The sequence below is a fragment of the Phyllostomus hastatus genome, unplaced genomic scaffold (genome assembly GCF_019186645.2).
Source record: "Phyllostomus hastatus isolate PE091 unplaced genomic scaffold, TTU_PhHast_1.1 phas_scaffold_1066, whole genome shotgun sequence".
Classification (NCBI taxonomy): domain Eukaryota; kingdom Metazoa; phylum Chordata; class Mammalia; order Chiroptera; family Phyllostomidae; genus Phyllostomus; species Phyllostomus hastatus.
The window spans coordinates 6591245-6608910 of record NW_025334004.1 but is presented as its reverse complement, the minus strand read 5'-3'; the positions used below and the strand labels follow the sequence as shown (position 1 = coordinate 6608910).

At 39.4% G+C, this 17666-nt stretch overlaps 1 protein-coding gene across 7 annotated transcripts in view; it reads left to right on the top strand.

Annotated features, from left to right (window-relative positions):
- Nucleotides 1-17666, top strand: part of CPEB3 (cytoplasmic polyadenylation element binding protein 3) — a 177528-nt gene that overhangs the window by 25139 nt on the left and 134723 nt on the right. For 5 of the 7 annotated variants that reach the window (XM_045854209.1, XM_045854208.1, XM_045854205.1 and 2 more), the window contains exons 1-2: nucleotides 219-363; nucleotides 576-1591. In XM_045854209.1, coding sequence (XP_045710165.1) covers nucleotides 587-1591 — 1005 coding nt within the window. In that variant the 5' untranslated portion in view covers nucleotides 219-363; nucleotides 576-586. Of the gene's footprint in view, nucleotides 1-218; nucleotides 364-575; nucleotides 1592-17666 lie in introns of those variants that run through there. The other 2 variants (XM_045854203.1, XM_045854204.1) reach the window with 1 other exon arrangement.

Sequence of the window (17666 nt, the reverse complement as noted above, 5' to 3'; positions counted from 1 at the left end):
TCCTCCCTCGTGGTTCGCTGCTGCTAAATGAAACAATTATCAACGCTAGAAGGCAGTTTGCTAATCAAGAGAGATAAGACTGCTGTTTCTTTAAAGTGCCAGAACTGAGCAGGGGGGAAGAAAGGGTCGTGTGCGGTGTCTTTTTAACCTTGCTGAAGGACGCAGCAGTATTTATTGACGTATGCAAATAACGAGGGGAGGGTGGTGCTTGGGAAAAAAACAGGAACCAGAATCAGTTTCTCATTGCAGGGTGAACGCTCTTAGTTCCGGTGAAGGGAAAAGAGACGTGGCGAAATTGCTGTCTTTCTGTCTTATAAGCACATCTCTCACTAATACAGGAAAGGAACCAAGACATCAGAAAGGGTGAAGACGCTCTCACAGTATTTTTAGAGACCTTGCGCGAGCCCTCCCACCCCAGCCCGACCTGTTCTTCTAAATGGGAGATTATGGATTTGCATTGCAATTGGCTAGTAGCGGAGGCACTGGATTTTCGCAAGTAAAACACCCACCCGCTTCAGCGAGGGGCATTAACGATCACATTGACAATAACGCGTCTCTCTTTTTTCCCGTTTCAGCTGCGCAAACCATGCAGGATGATTTACTGATGGACAAAAGCAAAACCCAGCCCCAGCCCCAGCAGCAGCAGCAGCGGCAGCAGCAGCAGCAGCCCCAGTCCGAGCCCAGCGCAGCCGAAACCCCGTCCACGCCCCTCTCCTCAGAGACCCCCAAGCCGGAGGACAGCAGCGCCGTGCCGGCCCTTAGCCCTGCCGCGGCCCCGCCGGCCCCTAACGGCCCCGACAAGATGCAAATGGAATCGCCGCTCCTGCCGGGCTTGAGTTTCCACCAGCCCCCTCAGCAGCAGCCACCGCCACAGGATCCCGGGGCACCGGGCGCGTCGCTGTCGCCGTCCTTCGGCAGCACCTGGTCCACTGGCACCACGAATGCGGTGGAGGACAGCTTCTTCCAGGGGATCACCCCAGTCAATGGGACCATGCTCTTCCAGAACTTCCCGCACCATGTCAACCCAGTCTTCGGAGGCACCTTCTCCCCGCAAATTGGCCTGGCGCAGACCCAGCACCACCAGCAGCCGCCTCCGCCTGCGCCGCAACCCGCTCAGCCCGCGCAGCCCCCGCAGGCGCAGCCTCCGCAGCAGCGTCGCTCGCCAGCCAGCCCCAGCCAGGCGCCCTATGCTCAGAGGAGCGCCCCCGCGGCTTACGGCCACCAGCCCATCATGACCAGCAAGCCGTCCTCGTCTTCGGCTGTAGCAGCAGCTGCGGCCGCCGCTGCTGCCTCGTCTGCCTCCTCCAGCTGGAACACGCACCAGAGCGTGAATGCCGCCTGGAGTGCGCCTTCCAACCCGTGGGGCGGCCTGCAGGCGGGCCGGGACCCTCGCCGGGCAGTCGGCGTGGGTGTGGGCGTGGGCGTCGGGGTGCCTTCACCGCTCAACCCTATTTCGCCACTCAAAAAGCCCTTCTCCAGTAATGTGATCGCGCCGCCTAAGTTCCCTCGCGCAGCCCCGCTCACCTCCAAATCCTGGATGGAGGATAACGCATTCCGGACCGATAATGGTAACAATCTGTTGCCATTTCAGGTAATGCTCCAATGCATCTGCACACGCCTTCCTCCTACCCTGCTTCCTTTGCCCCTTCTTCCCAGCCTTTTAATCGTCTACTGATTATTTTGTTCTTCAAAAAGGACAATGTCCAGTGCCCCTACCCCCTTCCAAAGCCTCCAGTTTACTGGGGCTATTCCACTCCCGTGCACCGTGGTGGGTGAACATTGTGACTGCTCAAAGATGCGTGTTTATGCACCCTGACAAGGTAGAAAAGGGTCTTTTCTCTTTTGCTTTTTCCTTCACCATGCCTGTGTTTCTTATTTTTACCTTTTTTGACAAGGAAAACTGTAAGGTGTGTCAAGGTGCCTGCATCGTCCCAGGATGAGTACAAGGAGATTCTTTCATTCTAAGTAGCTACACATTTCAGGTTATGCAATCCCGGGCTCAGGGTGCCTGCAGGAAACCATCCACTTTAAACCACCCTGGTCCTACTCTTGAAGAGGTTAACAGCCCCTGAGTGGTGCTCTTTCAGACAGTTGCATATGCTCAATTAAACTAATGTGAACACAAGTGTTTATGTCTTGCTAAGGTTCTGGCATCCTTAATAGCAATCAGCATATTGCTCCTGCTGGGAAAATTATGAGTGAGGTTCCGATAGCTACCAGAACTCTATCTGGGAACGAGATGGAAGAGTGGAAATTCTAGGGGGTAACTCTTCCTATGTTACCTAGAAAAAAGACTTAGAAATTTTTTTTTCCAGAAGAAAGAGACAATAGGACGTGACCTTCAGAGCCATATTGCAATGGAGTCTATTTGCTAGCTAGCACTGAAATATTTAAAGCTGCAGTGTCCTTCAGTTGGGTTATTTAAGAAGACAATGCAGATCAATTACACCATTTGAAACTGGGCAAAGTGAAAGTCTTGCAACTTTAATGAAAAATGAGCTTTGCGTTTTGGTGTTAAATGCCAACGAAAAACCCAGGAAGTGCCCCAGACAAAAAGGTTGAATGGAGTGTCCTTATTCTGTTCTTGCTGTCTGAACCACCACATCGGTTGGCAGTGTCCTGAACATCATCTTTTCTCAGGCATTTATCCTTCACTTATAAACTGATTTGGCCATAACCTTCTAGGCTTAGTTAAAAAAAGAAAAGAAGAAAGAAAAGAGAGGAGAGCTCGTATGAGACCACTCAATTTGAGTGGTCAAGGAAATGAAACAGATCCTTTGAACATTGGCGAAAAATGCCAGAATCATCATTTGACTGAGATAGTTTAAACCATCAGGTGCAGTTGGAAACTTCCTTTTATTGCCGTTTACGTGTCAGATGTGATGTTTGGGTGGTTCCCATTCCTGAAGGAGGAGATAAGGTTATTGAGAAGCACATGATTCTCTAGGCTGGAGCAAGGATTTTTAACCTTGACAGTTCATGGGGGTCCATGAAACCCATACATTGTGTGTATGTAAGTTTTTAATGAGAGAGGATTTTAAGTTTATACAGGCTCCTTCAGGAAGATTTTAATAGTAAGGTTTATTTTTGCTATTGTGAAGTTTGTGAATTTTTTTTTTAAATGAAGAGGCACTGAAAGATGAGATCAGTTTGGTACATAAGGGAAGAATACACTTTCTGGAATTTCTCTATGCACTTATTTTTTGGAGGAGGGAGGTCATACGAGGAGGCTGCATTTGGTAGGAGAGCTCCTCTTTTTCTAAAAGCTGTCCACTTTTTCATAGTATTCTTTTTATAATAGGCCCTCTTTTTATTTTGATGCTCCCAACCCAAGTCAAGTCTTAGAGATAAGGGAGATTTAGGAATTGAGAGCTGATGATGTAGACATCAGTTATCTTTATAGGAGTTGAATTGGAATACAACTGGCTTTTGATTAATTATTTCTGAAAATGGGGTCTGAGGAGAGATTAAACCCATAAAAGTTAACCACCAAACAGATATTGACAAGTAGAGTATTGTTTCTTAGCAGGCCATTTACCAGCAATGCTAATGAGAGCCAGACAGATGGAATTGAGTTTGGTCTCGTGTCTTTTCATTCCCATGGTACCATGGAATAGCAAAGATGACCAAAAGATTTGTAGAAGAGATTTTATTTAAAATTGATCTTTATATATTTGACCACAGAAAGAATTACATGGACTTTATGTCTCACTTTGCTTTCTTAAAATGGAGCTTCTGGGTTTTAAACCAATATTAGAACCGGAGTAGGAGTAATATCCACTGGAATAGATGTATTTTGGAATTATTATCAGACTTGATTTGTGTTGATAAATATATCAAGTATGTTTGAAAAACAGACCACCTTGAGTCTTGTGTAGAGACTTTCACATATTTGTGCATTTGTTTAAATCATTTTTCTACAAAAGTGAGAAAATATCTTAAGTAGTCTTGATGACTTTTTAAAAAATTGGTTTATTTTGACAAATAAGATTTTTCTTTAAAATGAAGAGTTTATTTCATAGAATACCAAATTTATTTTTTATTTTACAGACTCTTTGAGCTAAAAGGGGCTTTCAATAGTGATCTACTATAATGTATCTTAACATTTTTAAAAAATTCACGCCGCCCCTACCCCTCATTTCCCAATGCTGCTACACTTCCTTTTGCTAAAGAAAAGATTTTTTTTTTGGAGCTTTTACTTCTGTGGTTTATACTGTAAAAGCAATAACTGTATTCAAGTGTGGTTTTTCAAACTACACATGCTTCCTTACCCCCTTCTCTTAATTCTAACAAAGTAGCAAAGTTGATTGGTACCCTGGGTTTTGGTGGCTGTTTCCCTAGGGATTACCTGTATCTAAAAGCCCCTTCCTTCCTTCCTTCCCTCCTTCCTTCTACTTTTTTATTGAATTTATTGGGGTAACATTGGTTAATAAAATTATATAGGTTTCAGGTGTACAGTTCTATAATACACCATCTGTATATTGTATTGTCTGTTCACCACCTCAAGTCAAGCCACTTCATTTCTGTAAATAAGGAAACAGATCCTGAGAGGTAGAATGACATAACTCAAGTGCTAGAGCTTTGGCTAATTTTGTTGATGTATCTTCTTAACATCTCTGTTGCAGTAGTGCTGTTTGGTACAATTCATTTTAAGTCAGGTTCTTTTTCGATTCCATTTAAAGAGACTTAGTTATGGAACTTTCTAGTGAGGTTCTCTACCTGGCCGATACCTCTTAGTGATGATGTACCTCTTACCAACAGAGCTCAGGAACACTGAGGTGCCCCACCAAGGGAATTGTACAGTGCGTCATTCCACATTTATATAAGACAGAGAAACTCAGGCATGTAAAAGAACGAGAGCAGAGATGCTTTCTGTGTGTAATAAGTTGGGTTAAGTACCAGTGTTATCCAGACAGGTTTAGAAGGGATTTTTAAGAGCACCTATTCCAGCAGTATGCTCATATTCCAGAGGAGGAAATAAAGCCCCAGTATGGGAAATGACTTGCCCAAGTTCAGGTGAATGCTGTCAGAAGCAGACTTCAGAAGGCAGATTGCCTAGGCTTCGTAATCTTGAGCAAATTATGTGTAATTGTTGACCTTTAGTTTTGTCTTCTGTAAAGTGGGAATAGTAATTCTTTGCTTCATATGCATTCAAATGAAAAACTGCATATAAAGGGCTTAGCACAGCGCTTGGCCTGTAATAAAGTACCATAGAAATGTTGGGTTATGATTATTGTTATGGTCGTGGTGACTCGGGGCTCTGTAGGATCTTATCACAGTATGGATTACCATTTTTTTCCTACAGTGAAATCTGAATAACCCCAAATTTCTGTCATGTCATTTAGTCTCTTTTATTTTTTCTGTCTGAAGGTATATCCTCTGGTTACTATAACAATGTGATAAGACACCATTTACATATGGGCCAGGCCTGGGCCTGTGCTAAGCACTTGACATACAGTTTTTCATTGGAGCTTCTTTGAGGTAGAGGACTATTATTCTCATTATACTGGCAGCCAATAACTGGCAGAGTTGGGATCTGAACCTAGGCAGTCTGCCTCCAGAGCCAGGGGAGGCATATAATATCTTGAGTATGATAACCTCTTAGACTTCAGTTAACTGCCCATTGTAGAAGCAGGAGATTCAGCTGAACCTGTATTTGACCTTATGATATACCCTAGCAGTTGTGTCATAAAAAATTTTGTATTTATAGAACTGGAGGGAGAAAAATACAGTGCCCTTACATATACCACTACTTGGATTCAACAGTAGCGAATATTTTTCTCTATTTACTTACTTAGTTAATTCATATATTTTTGAATACTTTTGGAAAAATTTTCAAATTATGTTCTATGTTTGCATCTCTGCCTTTTCCCACACCTCAAATAGAAAGTAACTATATAGATTTTATATTTTCTGGCATAAGTCTAATTAAATATAATTTAGTGTTAATTTTGTTGGGATTGTTCAAAACAGGAAGAAATTCCTTATACGATGAATTCATGGGATTATAAATTATTTTTAAATATGCCTATTTATAACAAAGTTGGTGGAAACATTAATATTTTTCAACTTGCCCATGTTCCCTTTTTAAAAATATCTTTTCTGGAAATAATAGAAATTATCTAACTTATGCTTGATTTGATTAAGGGTTGTATGACTTAGATATAAAACTAGAGACTGTTCTGTAGTTGGTTTCTTAACTACGGTTTTAATGTAAAGCCACCAAAGTCCACCAGCCCTACACACTGTTTCAGAACATATTATTGCATGTTTAATATGAATGCCAGCACAGCCACATTATCTATATTCTATTGGGGGGAAAAAAGGTTGGTTTGGAAATACTAGAAAGTTTTTTATGTATGCTACTGAAAACATTAATAATATAAACTGTATATTTCAAAATTACATGTTGAAAATTAGTTAACTTTAAACTTTTTATGACCTTGCAGTAATTTGACACAAAAGTGCTCTCTCAGAAATGTAATGTTTTTAGATATTTTCTAAGACAATTTTCTACTTAAATAGCTTTCTCCATTGGTCAGTCCATTTTTCTGTCTTTCAAGGCGTAATACTTGTCCATTTGGAACTTGTCACTGCTCAGGTGGGTTTTTTGTAGTGTTTTGATCTGGTAGTGTCAGAAAGATAAGTATAGCCACAGCTTTGTTTGCCACAGTATGGTCAGTTTGACCAAGACATATGCATTTTACAGAGGAAGGAGACGGAGTGAACATAGAGTAGTGGACAGCACATGATGCCTCTGTCACTGGTGATTGGGGTCAAGTCATTTACCTAATGGTCCTTTTTTCCAGTCTGTAAAAATGGAGAGAGAGCTTATCTGCTGGGTTTGTGAGAGAATGTATATAAAGCGTTCAGAAAAATTAGTTACTGTTATGGCTCTTAGATGCTTGCTTAACTACTGGTAATTAAAATTGTCCCTCTGTATCCATGGGGGATTGGTTCAAAGACCCCCCATGGATACCAAAATCTGAAGATGCTCAAGTCTTTTATGTAAAATGGTGTAGAACAAAGCATACAGTTGGCCCTCTACATCCACTGATTCCAAAATGCAGATAGAAAATACCATTTTCAACCCTTGGTTCAATCTGCAGATACAAAACCTGTGGATACAGAGGGCCAATTGTATAGTCAGTTAGAGATTAAGGGAGGAAATGTTGTTGATAATAGTCTGGAGTTAAACACTAGTTCATGACATCTGGAAGTGAAGAGGTGCTAGAAAGATGTGTCCAGCAGGGATGGAAGAGCAATGAAAGGCTCTTTGTGTGTTATGGTGACTGTCCTCCTAGAAAGCCATTCTGACACTCTGAGGGTTAACTGGGAGTACAGGCTTATGTCATAAGGATGGTGTACATATGTAACTACCTGCTTCTGCTTATGGCTGACTCACCAATGCAAGTATAAGAATTTCCCTTGCTCTGTGCATATTTCTATTAGTGGTGGGATAAATGCTTCAACTCTTCATTTCTTGCATGCTGCAAGTGGTGATTTTGGCAGTTGTGAATCTACAATGTCTGTAATTTGAAGCTGCTTATTATCATTATCACTTCCCTGAGGACCATGCCTGGCTGTCCGTAGGGGCCAGCATGGTTGTCAGAAGTAGAATTCAGTATAGGGCTCCAAGTTAGGATCTTCAGAGCTGAGGAATATAGCCACAGCTTCAAAGGGGCTTTCCCCAGGAGATTTGTGTGCTTGCAGTAGCCAGCCTCACAAGGAATTTTCCACAGCTCGTCCTTTTATCTTATAGATAGTTTGTTCTGTGGGGTTCTGCTTCAGTTCTCTTACCTTTAGTTTTCATGTCCTTTAGTATTCTTTGCAGGTGCTGAGTATGTAAACTTCTTGATGTGAAATTTTTCTAATATTTGTATTTTGACTTAAGATGGGAAAGTACTATTGAATTAAAATAATACAATAAATTAGCATCTTAGAATCAAGCCTACTTTCCAGAATCACTGTTATATAATTCTCAGAAATAATAATATATGATACAATTTCTTGTTGGCAGACTTTAGAGGAGAGAATTAGAAATGGGGACCAAACAGCTTTTATATCATTTGAAGTGGTCATAGAATTTATGTACACTCTGAAGAGAAGGAAACATCGTGTACTGATTTTGTATGCATAAGACTTTTGTACGGCCAAATATCTTCATTCCCCAAGCATTCAAACTTATTTCAAAGTCAAGATCAAGTACAAGAGAAGAAAGGTAACTGCCTATCTTTAGTAACGCACTGCAACTAAATTAAATGGCCAGTGCTACCAAATAAACCAGTACATAGAAGTTCTTGAGCACCTGATGCTTAGTAGGTGCTCATTCAATGCATGAATAAACATTTAAACACAAGTTTCTATAGCTTTGTCTTTTCTACAATGCACTATATTTAACATTTTTGAGACAGATTCTTCATTATAGTGTTTCTCTACAAGATGTACATAGAATATGGAAACATGAACATATATAACGTCATAGAGAACATCTTCAGTTTGTAAAAATAGGAAATATTATCTGTGTTCCCAGGCTTTATGGACATCCCACAGTTTCTGGGCTGTGACTCTACATTTGTAGGTTTGGTGTGCCTAGAAGTAGGCAGGATTCTTGCTTTGACATGAAAGGTTTTGCAGCCAATAGATGGGAACACTAGCTTACATACTATGAGTTAAATTTTTCTTTACTTCTTCGCTGTTAATCATCTCATTTTTGCGGAGTTAATTTACACTGTAATGATGATCTGTTTTGTTCCTCATGTCCTAAATCAAGGTATTACTATTAGAACTGACCAGAATGAGGGTCAGAATAATTCTGACAATAGCACTTAAAATTATTAAAGAAAGAATTCTTTGGTCTAAGAGGCTGACAGAGGGTAGGTTATATAGTAGGTCCACTCAGCCAGTCATTCATTAGAGGAATGTGAGATTGGAAAGCAGAGATGTAAAGGGCAAAGGACTGCATATCTTAAATATATGGTACGGTTTGGGAACTGATTAGGGATTAAAGTACTTCAGGGGAAACATTTTAGTGATATGACAATCTAACCCCCTACTCAAAGTCGAGGAGACCTAGTTCTTAGGCTTCAGATAAGCAGCAAGTAAAAAGGACAAGAAGAAAATGTACCCAGAAGCACCTCTCTTTTGCAGTCTGCCATGGAAATTTTCCTTTCCTCTTTTGGAATAAAGAAATATAACCTACATATGCAGGGGATTAAAAATAGTGAAGGCCAATAAAGCTTATGAGATACCGAGGAAAGGCTGAGAGACAGTTTTTGGATCAAGAATCTGTTTTTCATGTGTTTGCACTTGATACTATGGGTAGACTATTCACCTCTTTGCCATATTGTTGTTTAAAGCCATTGGAATTAGTAGTAGAATCCCAAGTTCAGATAAATAGTTAAGGGTAGTGTATGCAGTCTTTTTGTTAACCACATACTTATTATAGAATTTCCTGATCAAAGGGATGGGATTTACGTTGTTAAGTTTCTTTTGGCACCTTCACTTACAGTCATAATCCTTCTAGTTCACCTTTTGGTGTTACATTATTTTTGATGCCTTTTTCCAGATAGAGAGAGCCAACAAATACAACAGGCCCTGGATGCCAAGCACTAGCCTTACCCTTTACACAAAATCACATAATTTTTTTTATATTGATTTTAGAGGAAAGGAGGGAGGTGGGGAGAGAGAGAGAGGAAGAGAAAGAAAGAAACATCAATTTGTTGTCTGGCTTATTTACCCATTCATTGGTTGATTCTTGTATGTGCTGTGACTGGGGATCCAACCCACAACCGTGGCATATGGGGACAATGCTCTAACCAGCTGAGCTACCTGGTTATGACCACATAAATTATTTTATTTTAAAATTGATTTTAGATAGAGAGGAATGGGGGGAGGAAGAGACAGTGATGTGGGGGAGAAACATCTATTGGTTGCCTCCCATATGCACCCCAGCCAGGGATTGAAGCCGCAACCTAGGTATGAGCCCTGACTGGGAATTGAACCTGCAGCCTTTTGGTGCATGGGTGATGCTCCAACCAATTGAGTCACTCTACCAGGACAATTATTTTATTTAATGCTGACACATTTTTGTGAATTAGGGATTATCATCCTAATTCAGAAAATGTTACTTGGCTAATAGGGTGACAGAGTTGAGATGGAAATTTAGGTCATTTGACTCGGTATCCAGTCCTTTTATTCTTCTACACCTGCTTGCATCTTATCTTGTCACTCACCATCTTTCAATATGCCTTTGATGTTGCCCTCTTTCCCCATATCTCTGATTCCTCTCATTCCACATTTTTTAAAGATTTTATTTATTTTATTTTTAGAGAGAGGGGAAGGGGTGAAGAAAGAGAGTGAGAAAGAAACATCAATCAGTTGCCTCTCACACATGTGTCAACCAGGGGCCAGGCCTGCAACCCAAGCACATGCCCTGACTGGGAATCAAACTGGTGACCTTTTTTGCTTTGTGGGACGGTGCTCAACCAATTGAGCCAGGCTGATTAGGGCTCCATATTTTCTTTACAGCTCTTATCACTCTCTGAAATGAGCTAGTTTATTACGTTTTGTTTCTCCACAAGAATGTAGACCCCACACGGGCAAGGATCTTTTCACCACAATGTTCCCAGAGGTTGGGACAGTACCTGGGATATTTTAGGCACATGGCAAATATTTGTTGAGTGTGTTAATGATTTACATTTAGAGATGATTGGTTAGGCATTTACTGGTCATTTACATGTTGATAGCAATGTAAGAATAATTTCTTTTAGAAACATTTAACTGGCCTCTACCAGAGGCCAGGTATTAGGGATTAAAGCTGAACCATATCCTGTCCACAGAGTGTTCCTTGACAAACGTGAATTAAAATATAGGATGATAAGGTTTATAACAGTGTGTGATACAACAAAGAGTGTGTGCTTGAATCAGAGACAGGAATGATTAAGTGTGTGTGTGTGTGTGTATGGTTGGAAAGTTTCTGGGAAAGTCTTCACAGTTTAAAATATTTTCAAAGTTTTTCTGATTTTGAAAGTAATACATGTTCACTATTTAAAAGTTGAGGGGGGAAAAATTCCCATAGTTTTATTATCCAGAGATAAGCATTCTTAATGTTTTGGTATGTTTTCTGCCAGTTCTCTCTTTTGTGTATGTGTATAATGTATTTTATATGGTCGAGATGACTGTAACAATTTTAGAGCCATATTATTTTAGCTGTTCAAGTCATTAAATTTATAAACATTTTTTATTGCATAATATTTCCATCACAGGGATACGTTCTAATTTAACAAATTATTCCTATATTTGGAGGCTTTAGGTTGTTTTCAGTTTTTAACTATTAAACACACAGATGTTTAACTATTAAACATCATTGGGCTTTTTAAAGCTTTATTTAGAACTGAACAGGCAAGCCAGGGGCTGGGGTAGGGATTGTAGCAAAGATTCGTTTTAAGCAGAGGAAGCAGCAGGTACACAGGTAAGAAGTGACTTGGTGTGCTGAGAGAGCAGAAGTGTGAGGGTGGAGGTGAGCCAAGGGATAGGTAAGGCTGGAGAAGTAGGTAGCGACCAGATCCCCAAGGACATTCTAGCATTCTGTGCCTTTAACTTTGTCTACTAGAGATGTTGAAGGATTTTTAAGTTGCAAAAAGTAGCCATTAGAAGGTTTTTAAGTTGGTGAGTGAAGTGATTCTATCTTAATTTCAGAAAGATTCTGGAATATAGATTGTCAGGAACCAAACATAGGCAAGGATACCAGTGAACATGTAGAGGCCTAAAGTGATTGGAAGAAAGGGAAAGAATTGAGAAATAAACCAGGAGGCCAACTGGAAGGATTGGTGATTGCTTGTATGCAGGGAGTAAAGGAGAGGAAGAGTTTAGAATGACTCCCAGCTTTTGGTTTAGGCAGCTGGGATAATGAGCTAGTGGGGTAAATGCTTAATAGTGGCAGATTAGAATTTTCATGACTCATAAGCCAGGTGGGTTTAGGAACTTCACAAGGGAGAGCTATGTGTTGGGAGTATTTGAGCAAGTGATTTGACATTTCTTATCCACCCATGCTTTTCTGTGACTTTTAATGCGTGGGAAGGAAAACCTTATTAAGAATGATTACTTTGTGGACTACTTATTAGAACACTAAATCTGAGAGAGGAAGTAACTACCATTCTAAGTCAACAGCTTTTTCTTATTCTAGCCTGATTTTTTTTTTCATTGTACCCTGAGAATTAGAGTGTATGTTTGCTGATTAGTCATCTTGTTTACGGGTTGCAGCCTGGCGTAGCAAAGAACTATAAGAAGTTGCTAACCAATCAGTCATATGGGAAGATCATATGCAATAAGAGAAATGAAACCTGTCATCCTTTGTTATTTAAGTTGAATAAACTCAGTTGAAAATTTGGTGGATGTTGTTAGCCAGTTTTATGGAATTAGTTCTGCTCTACTAATATACTGTTTAGTTTTTTAATGAATGTAAACATAATAAAATGTTTTGAAGCTTAGAATCCATAGGGTCACAGGGCAATGTGCTTTGTGGAAAGATAGAATGCAGAGGACATAGGGACGGGGCATAAGAACCACCAGAATTATATGCTGTTTATTAATTTGTATTACTAGGGAGAGAGGTGAGCTATAATACCCATTAAATTTCAAAAGGACTCCATAACTCAAAAATGATTAAGAATCACAGATATGGAGTAAAAGCACTGCTACATGGCACCCAATAAACCTTTGAAAGATTTTAAAAACTTAAGTATCTCAAAATTTTTCTTTCTCCTTCTTCATAGCTGAGAGAATTCTGCCTAACTTTAATTAGAGAACTATCTCAATAAAAAGGAACCCAAATCTTCCCTTTATCTTGCTTTTTCTAAAGGATTTAAATTACTTTTCATCATACAAACAATTTTTTGACATTCATTTCATTGGTTTACATATTTATACTGTTACATAATTATAATAATACTAATATTAAAAAGGTATGGGGGTAAACCCACCATCTCTTGCAGCTCACCTGGTAGTGCAGAAGTTCGTGGATTTATTTGGTCAAAAGTGTTAGTGTACTATGGTCATTTTCTTTTAAATAGGGAAGATGGAACTCATGGGTTAATCTGGAAAGTCAGTTATATATTTGAATAAATGTATAGACTACAAACTTTGACTTGACAGGGATATTTCATTTCTGGTGTAAGAGGTACAACTTAGAAATATTGATTTTCAGAAATTAGTAGTATTTATATGACCTTCTCTCCTCAGAGGGGCATTTCCACTCTCCCATACACTTCTTTGTTGTTATAGCTTTAGAAAGCCCATTCCTACTGCTGTACCCTAATGAAGAGAGAAGAGTAGAACTGGGGGAAAGGGTAAAAATTGGAGGTTTGTGGGTTAGAGGGGCAGTTGTCCTAAATCTCAATGATAGGCCTGCAGTTCACCAAGAGTACCAGACCTTAAGGTTTTTACATAAAAACAGTATTGGCTACATGAGGTAGGTCCTTTGTTTAGCTTTGTAACCAATTAGCTACTTATAGATTGGTGTGGAAACCTACCATCTTTTCTTACTTAGTTTCCTTTGGTAAAGAGCCATCTTTTTTACTTTTATTTTTTTAAGTATATTTTATTGATTATGCTATTACAGTTGTCCCAATTTTTTTCTCCTGTTTATCTCCCTCCTCCCTGCACTGCCCCCACCCTCCAATATTCACAACCCTCCTTAGTTTATGTCCATGGGTTGTACATATAAGTTGTTTGACTTCTACAATCCTACACTATTCTTAACCTCCTATTCTATTCCTATACTATTCTTAACCTCCCCTATTTTGCAACTACCATTTATGTTTCTCATTCCCTGTACCTTTACCCTCCATTCTGTCCCTCCCCACTGATAACCCTCCCTGTCATCTCCATTTCTGTGATTCTGTTTCTGTTCTAGTTGTTTGCTTAGTTTGTTTTTGTTTTTATTTTAGGTTCAGTTGTTGATAGTTGAGAGTTTGTTGTCATTTCACTGTTCGTAGTTTTGATGTTCTTTTTCTTAGATAAGTCACTTTAACATTTCATATAATAAGGGCTTGGTGATGATGAACTCCTTTGACTTGACCTTATCTAGGAAGCACTTTATCTGCCCTTCCATTCTAAATGATAGCTTTGATGGATAGAGTAATCATGGATGTAAGTTCTTGCCTTTCTTGATTTCGAATACTTCTTTCCAGCCCCTTCTTGTCTGTAAGGTTTCTTTTGAGAAATGATTTGAAAAGGAGTCTTATGGGAACTCCTTTGTAGTTAATTGTCTCCTTTTCCCTTGCAGCTTTTAAGATTCTCTCCTTATCTTTAATCTTGGGTAACTTAATCATGATGTGTCTTGGTGTGTTCCTCCTTGAGTCCAATTTCTTTGGGGCTGCCTGGGCTCCCTGGACTTCCTGGGAGTCTGTCTCTTTTGCCAGATTGGGGAAGTTTTCCTTCATTATTTGTTCAAATAAGTTTTCAATATCTTGCTCTTCCTCTTCTCCTTCCAGCATCCCCATGACTCAGATATTGGAATGCTTCAAGTTGTCCCATAGGCTCCTAAGCCTCTCCTCATTTTTTTTGCTTTCTTGTTTCTTCATTCTGTTTCAGTTGGATGCTTGTTTCTTCCTTCTGGTCCAAATCGTTGATTTGAGTGCCAGTTCCCTTCCCTTCACTGTTGCTTCCCTGTGTATTTTGCTTTATTTTGCTTTATTTAACTTTTGGTAGCCTTCATTTCTTCCTTCATTTTGCGACTGAGCTCAATCAATTCTGTGAGCATCCTGGTTACCAGTGTTTTGAGCTCTTTCTCCTTGTCACTTAGTTCTTTTTCTGGAGTCTTGATCTGTTCTTTCATTTGGGACATACTTCTCTGTCTCATGCATATGTTACATGGTAAGGGGTAGGGCCTTCGGTATTTGCCAGGTGAGGCAAGCCTCTTTGCTGTGTTGTGGCACTGTCCTGGAGGAGGGGTCTGGGAGGGGACAATGCTGCTTGCTTCACTCTCGTCCCATTTTCTGTTGCTTTCCACAAGTAGCTTTCGAACTCTCCTGTTGAGGCTGGAAGTTTCTCCTGCCATGGCAACCCCAACAATTTTTTACAGCCAGGGGTTTTGAGTCTTTATTTTCTTGTGCCGAAACCCTGGGTTTCGCAGTGTGTCTTGCTCCCAAGTTGTTCCTTCCAGCTTGTCTGTGGGGTCCCTGGCATAGTCTGCCTCCTTGCCACAAGTCCTCTCTGCCCCTACTACCAGTCTGCATGAATGTTTCTTTAACTCCTTGGTTGTTGGACTTCCATGTAAATGATTTTCTGGCAATTCTGTTTGTTCTTTGTTTTTAAATTGGTTGTTATCTTTCTTTTGGTTGTGCAAGGAACTAAAGCATTTCTGCCTATGCCTCCATCTTGCAGGGGGCAAGAGCCATTTTTAAAAAAATTCATTGTTGTTCATTTACAGTTGTCCCTCCTTTTGTTGTCCCTGTTGCTCACCCCTACCCTGCCCCTCCGCTCCCACAGTCAATCCCCACCATTGTCCATGACCATGAGTCCTCTATTGGTGTTCCTTTGTTTGCTCCATTCCCCTGTAATCCCCTGCCTCCCTCCCCTCTGGGTCAGTGTCCATTTGTTCTTTATTTCCAAGTCTCTGGTTCTATTTTGCTCATTTGTTTGTTTTATTGATTAGGTTCCACTTATAGGTGAGATCATATGGTATTTGTCTTTTACTATCTGGCTTATTTCAGTTAGCATAATGCTCTCCAGTTCCATCCATGTTGTTGCAAAGGGTAGGAGTTCCTTCTTTCTTTCTTCTGTATTGTATTCCATTGTGTAAATGTACCACAATTTTTTATGCACTCATTTACTGATGGGCACTGAGGCTGTTTCCAGCTCTTGGCTATTGTAAATAATGCTGCTATGAACATTGGGGTACACAGATAAGGAGGAAAAAAAGAGCCATTTTAACAGTAACATTTTGAAATCCACTTTGTTTAAGGTGTGTGTGACATCAATGCCAGTTTGAACTCTTTTTCAGCGTCATGTTCTGCATAAATCTAAATTAAAACAGAAAGACTGTTTTGTTTGTTTGTTTGGGGAGAGGGTTATTATTATTGTTTTACTATGACAATTTAAGCTGAAGCTTTACCAGGCACCTCATTGCCATCACGCTTGTTCAAAGCACAAAAATTATCTGAAGGGGAAAAAAAGGCTTTATTAAATCTATGTAATGACAGCATCAACATGGTTGAATCTGGTTAAAAAGTAGTTAGTATTTAAGCTGCAAAAACAATCTAAATACTTTGAACCATTTTACAATGCTGATGAAACACTGTTTTGCAATGTTTATCAAATTAAACTTTGTGCTTATTTTAAGCAGAATAAAGACAGACTAATTGTGCCAATGCTTCAGGCTGTTGCAAAGTAAAACTTTGGTAAATGGAAAATTTTAAACTCTACTTTCAAAGGCATTATGGATCTAGCATTTTAGAAAATGTGGGGATAATAATTTTTATCATATTTTGACCTTGAATTCTTCAACATTCCAAAGACATGAGCTCACTGAAGGTAGCAAAATTATTAACGTTTTAGAGCATACTCCAATGTCCTACTTACTTGCTAATGTAGATGATTGTATTCGACCTATCAACTTAGGTGTGATCTAGAATGTGAAATGTTATCCCAGAGTAGCTATTTTAAAGTTGGTGAATCATGCAGGTATAACACAAGATTTTCATTTTAAAATACAATGGAATATTTGATATTCTAATTTAGGCCTTGATTCTGTTCAATGTAAAAAATAGATGCTAAAAGGAAATTATAGGTTAATGTCAGAAAAGCAAAGCCTGGAGTGAGGAGGAAAGGAAAAAAAAATCTCTTGATGGTGAATATATTCCTTCACAGTGAGGGAAATAACAGAGCTGAAGCTGACCAGGGAGTTGGACTGACACATTCTGTTAGAGAGACATAAATAATAGAGAATGCATTGAATACTGAGACATCAAAGGACATTGAAAGACAGTGAAGAAGATTTCAATGAAGAGGACAAAGCTAGGTAAAAGGATGCTTCAGCTTTTGTTACAATAATTAAATATTCAAAAAGAGAGCCATTTTATCCTGTTCAGGAAGGTAAACAATTGCCCATTTTATATTCCAGTTTATGCAAGCAAGCCAGAGGCATGTAAGCTGACATCAGGGATTTATATTAAGAAATTTCTTCCAGAGAATGTCATGAGCAAGTTCAGGAATCAATCTTAATCTCTTGTGGTGCAATTACAATATTCATGATGCCTCTGAGACACTTCATGTTTGTTCTAAACCATCAAAGAAAGATAAACTGTGTGTTCAGCATAATATGCATTATGTATATTATTAACAATCTAGTCTGATAACTTCTTACAGTGGTCAGTATTGTAAAGGGGCAACCTATGTAGAAAAGGTATGTTCTATATAGATCTGTGTTCAGTAGAGACAGCTGTAGAAACTATCCATGCTGTGCAAAATTCTTATATACTTACACTTTGTAATATATTTTCTCCTTATTATAAATCTATAGAAAATCACATGTATTATAGGTGGCAATGTGGTTAACTGAAGTTTGGTGTCAGTAAGTATTTCTAAGGTATATACTGTGTTCTTGGACTTGTGTTAGGTATTTCAGATGCCACAAATTATCTGAATCCTGCCCTTAGGAACTA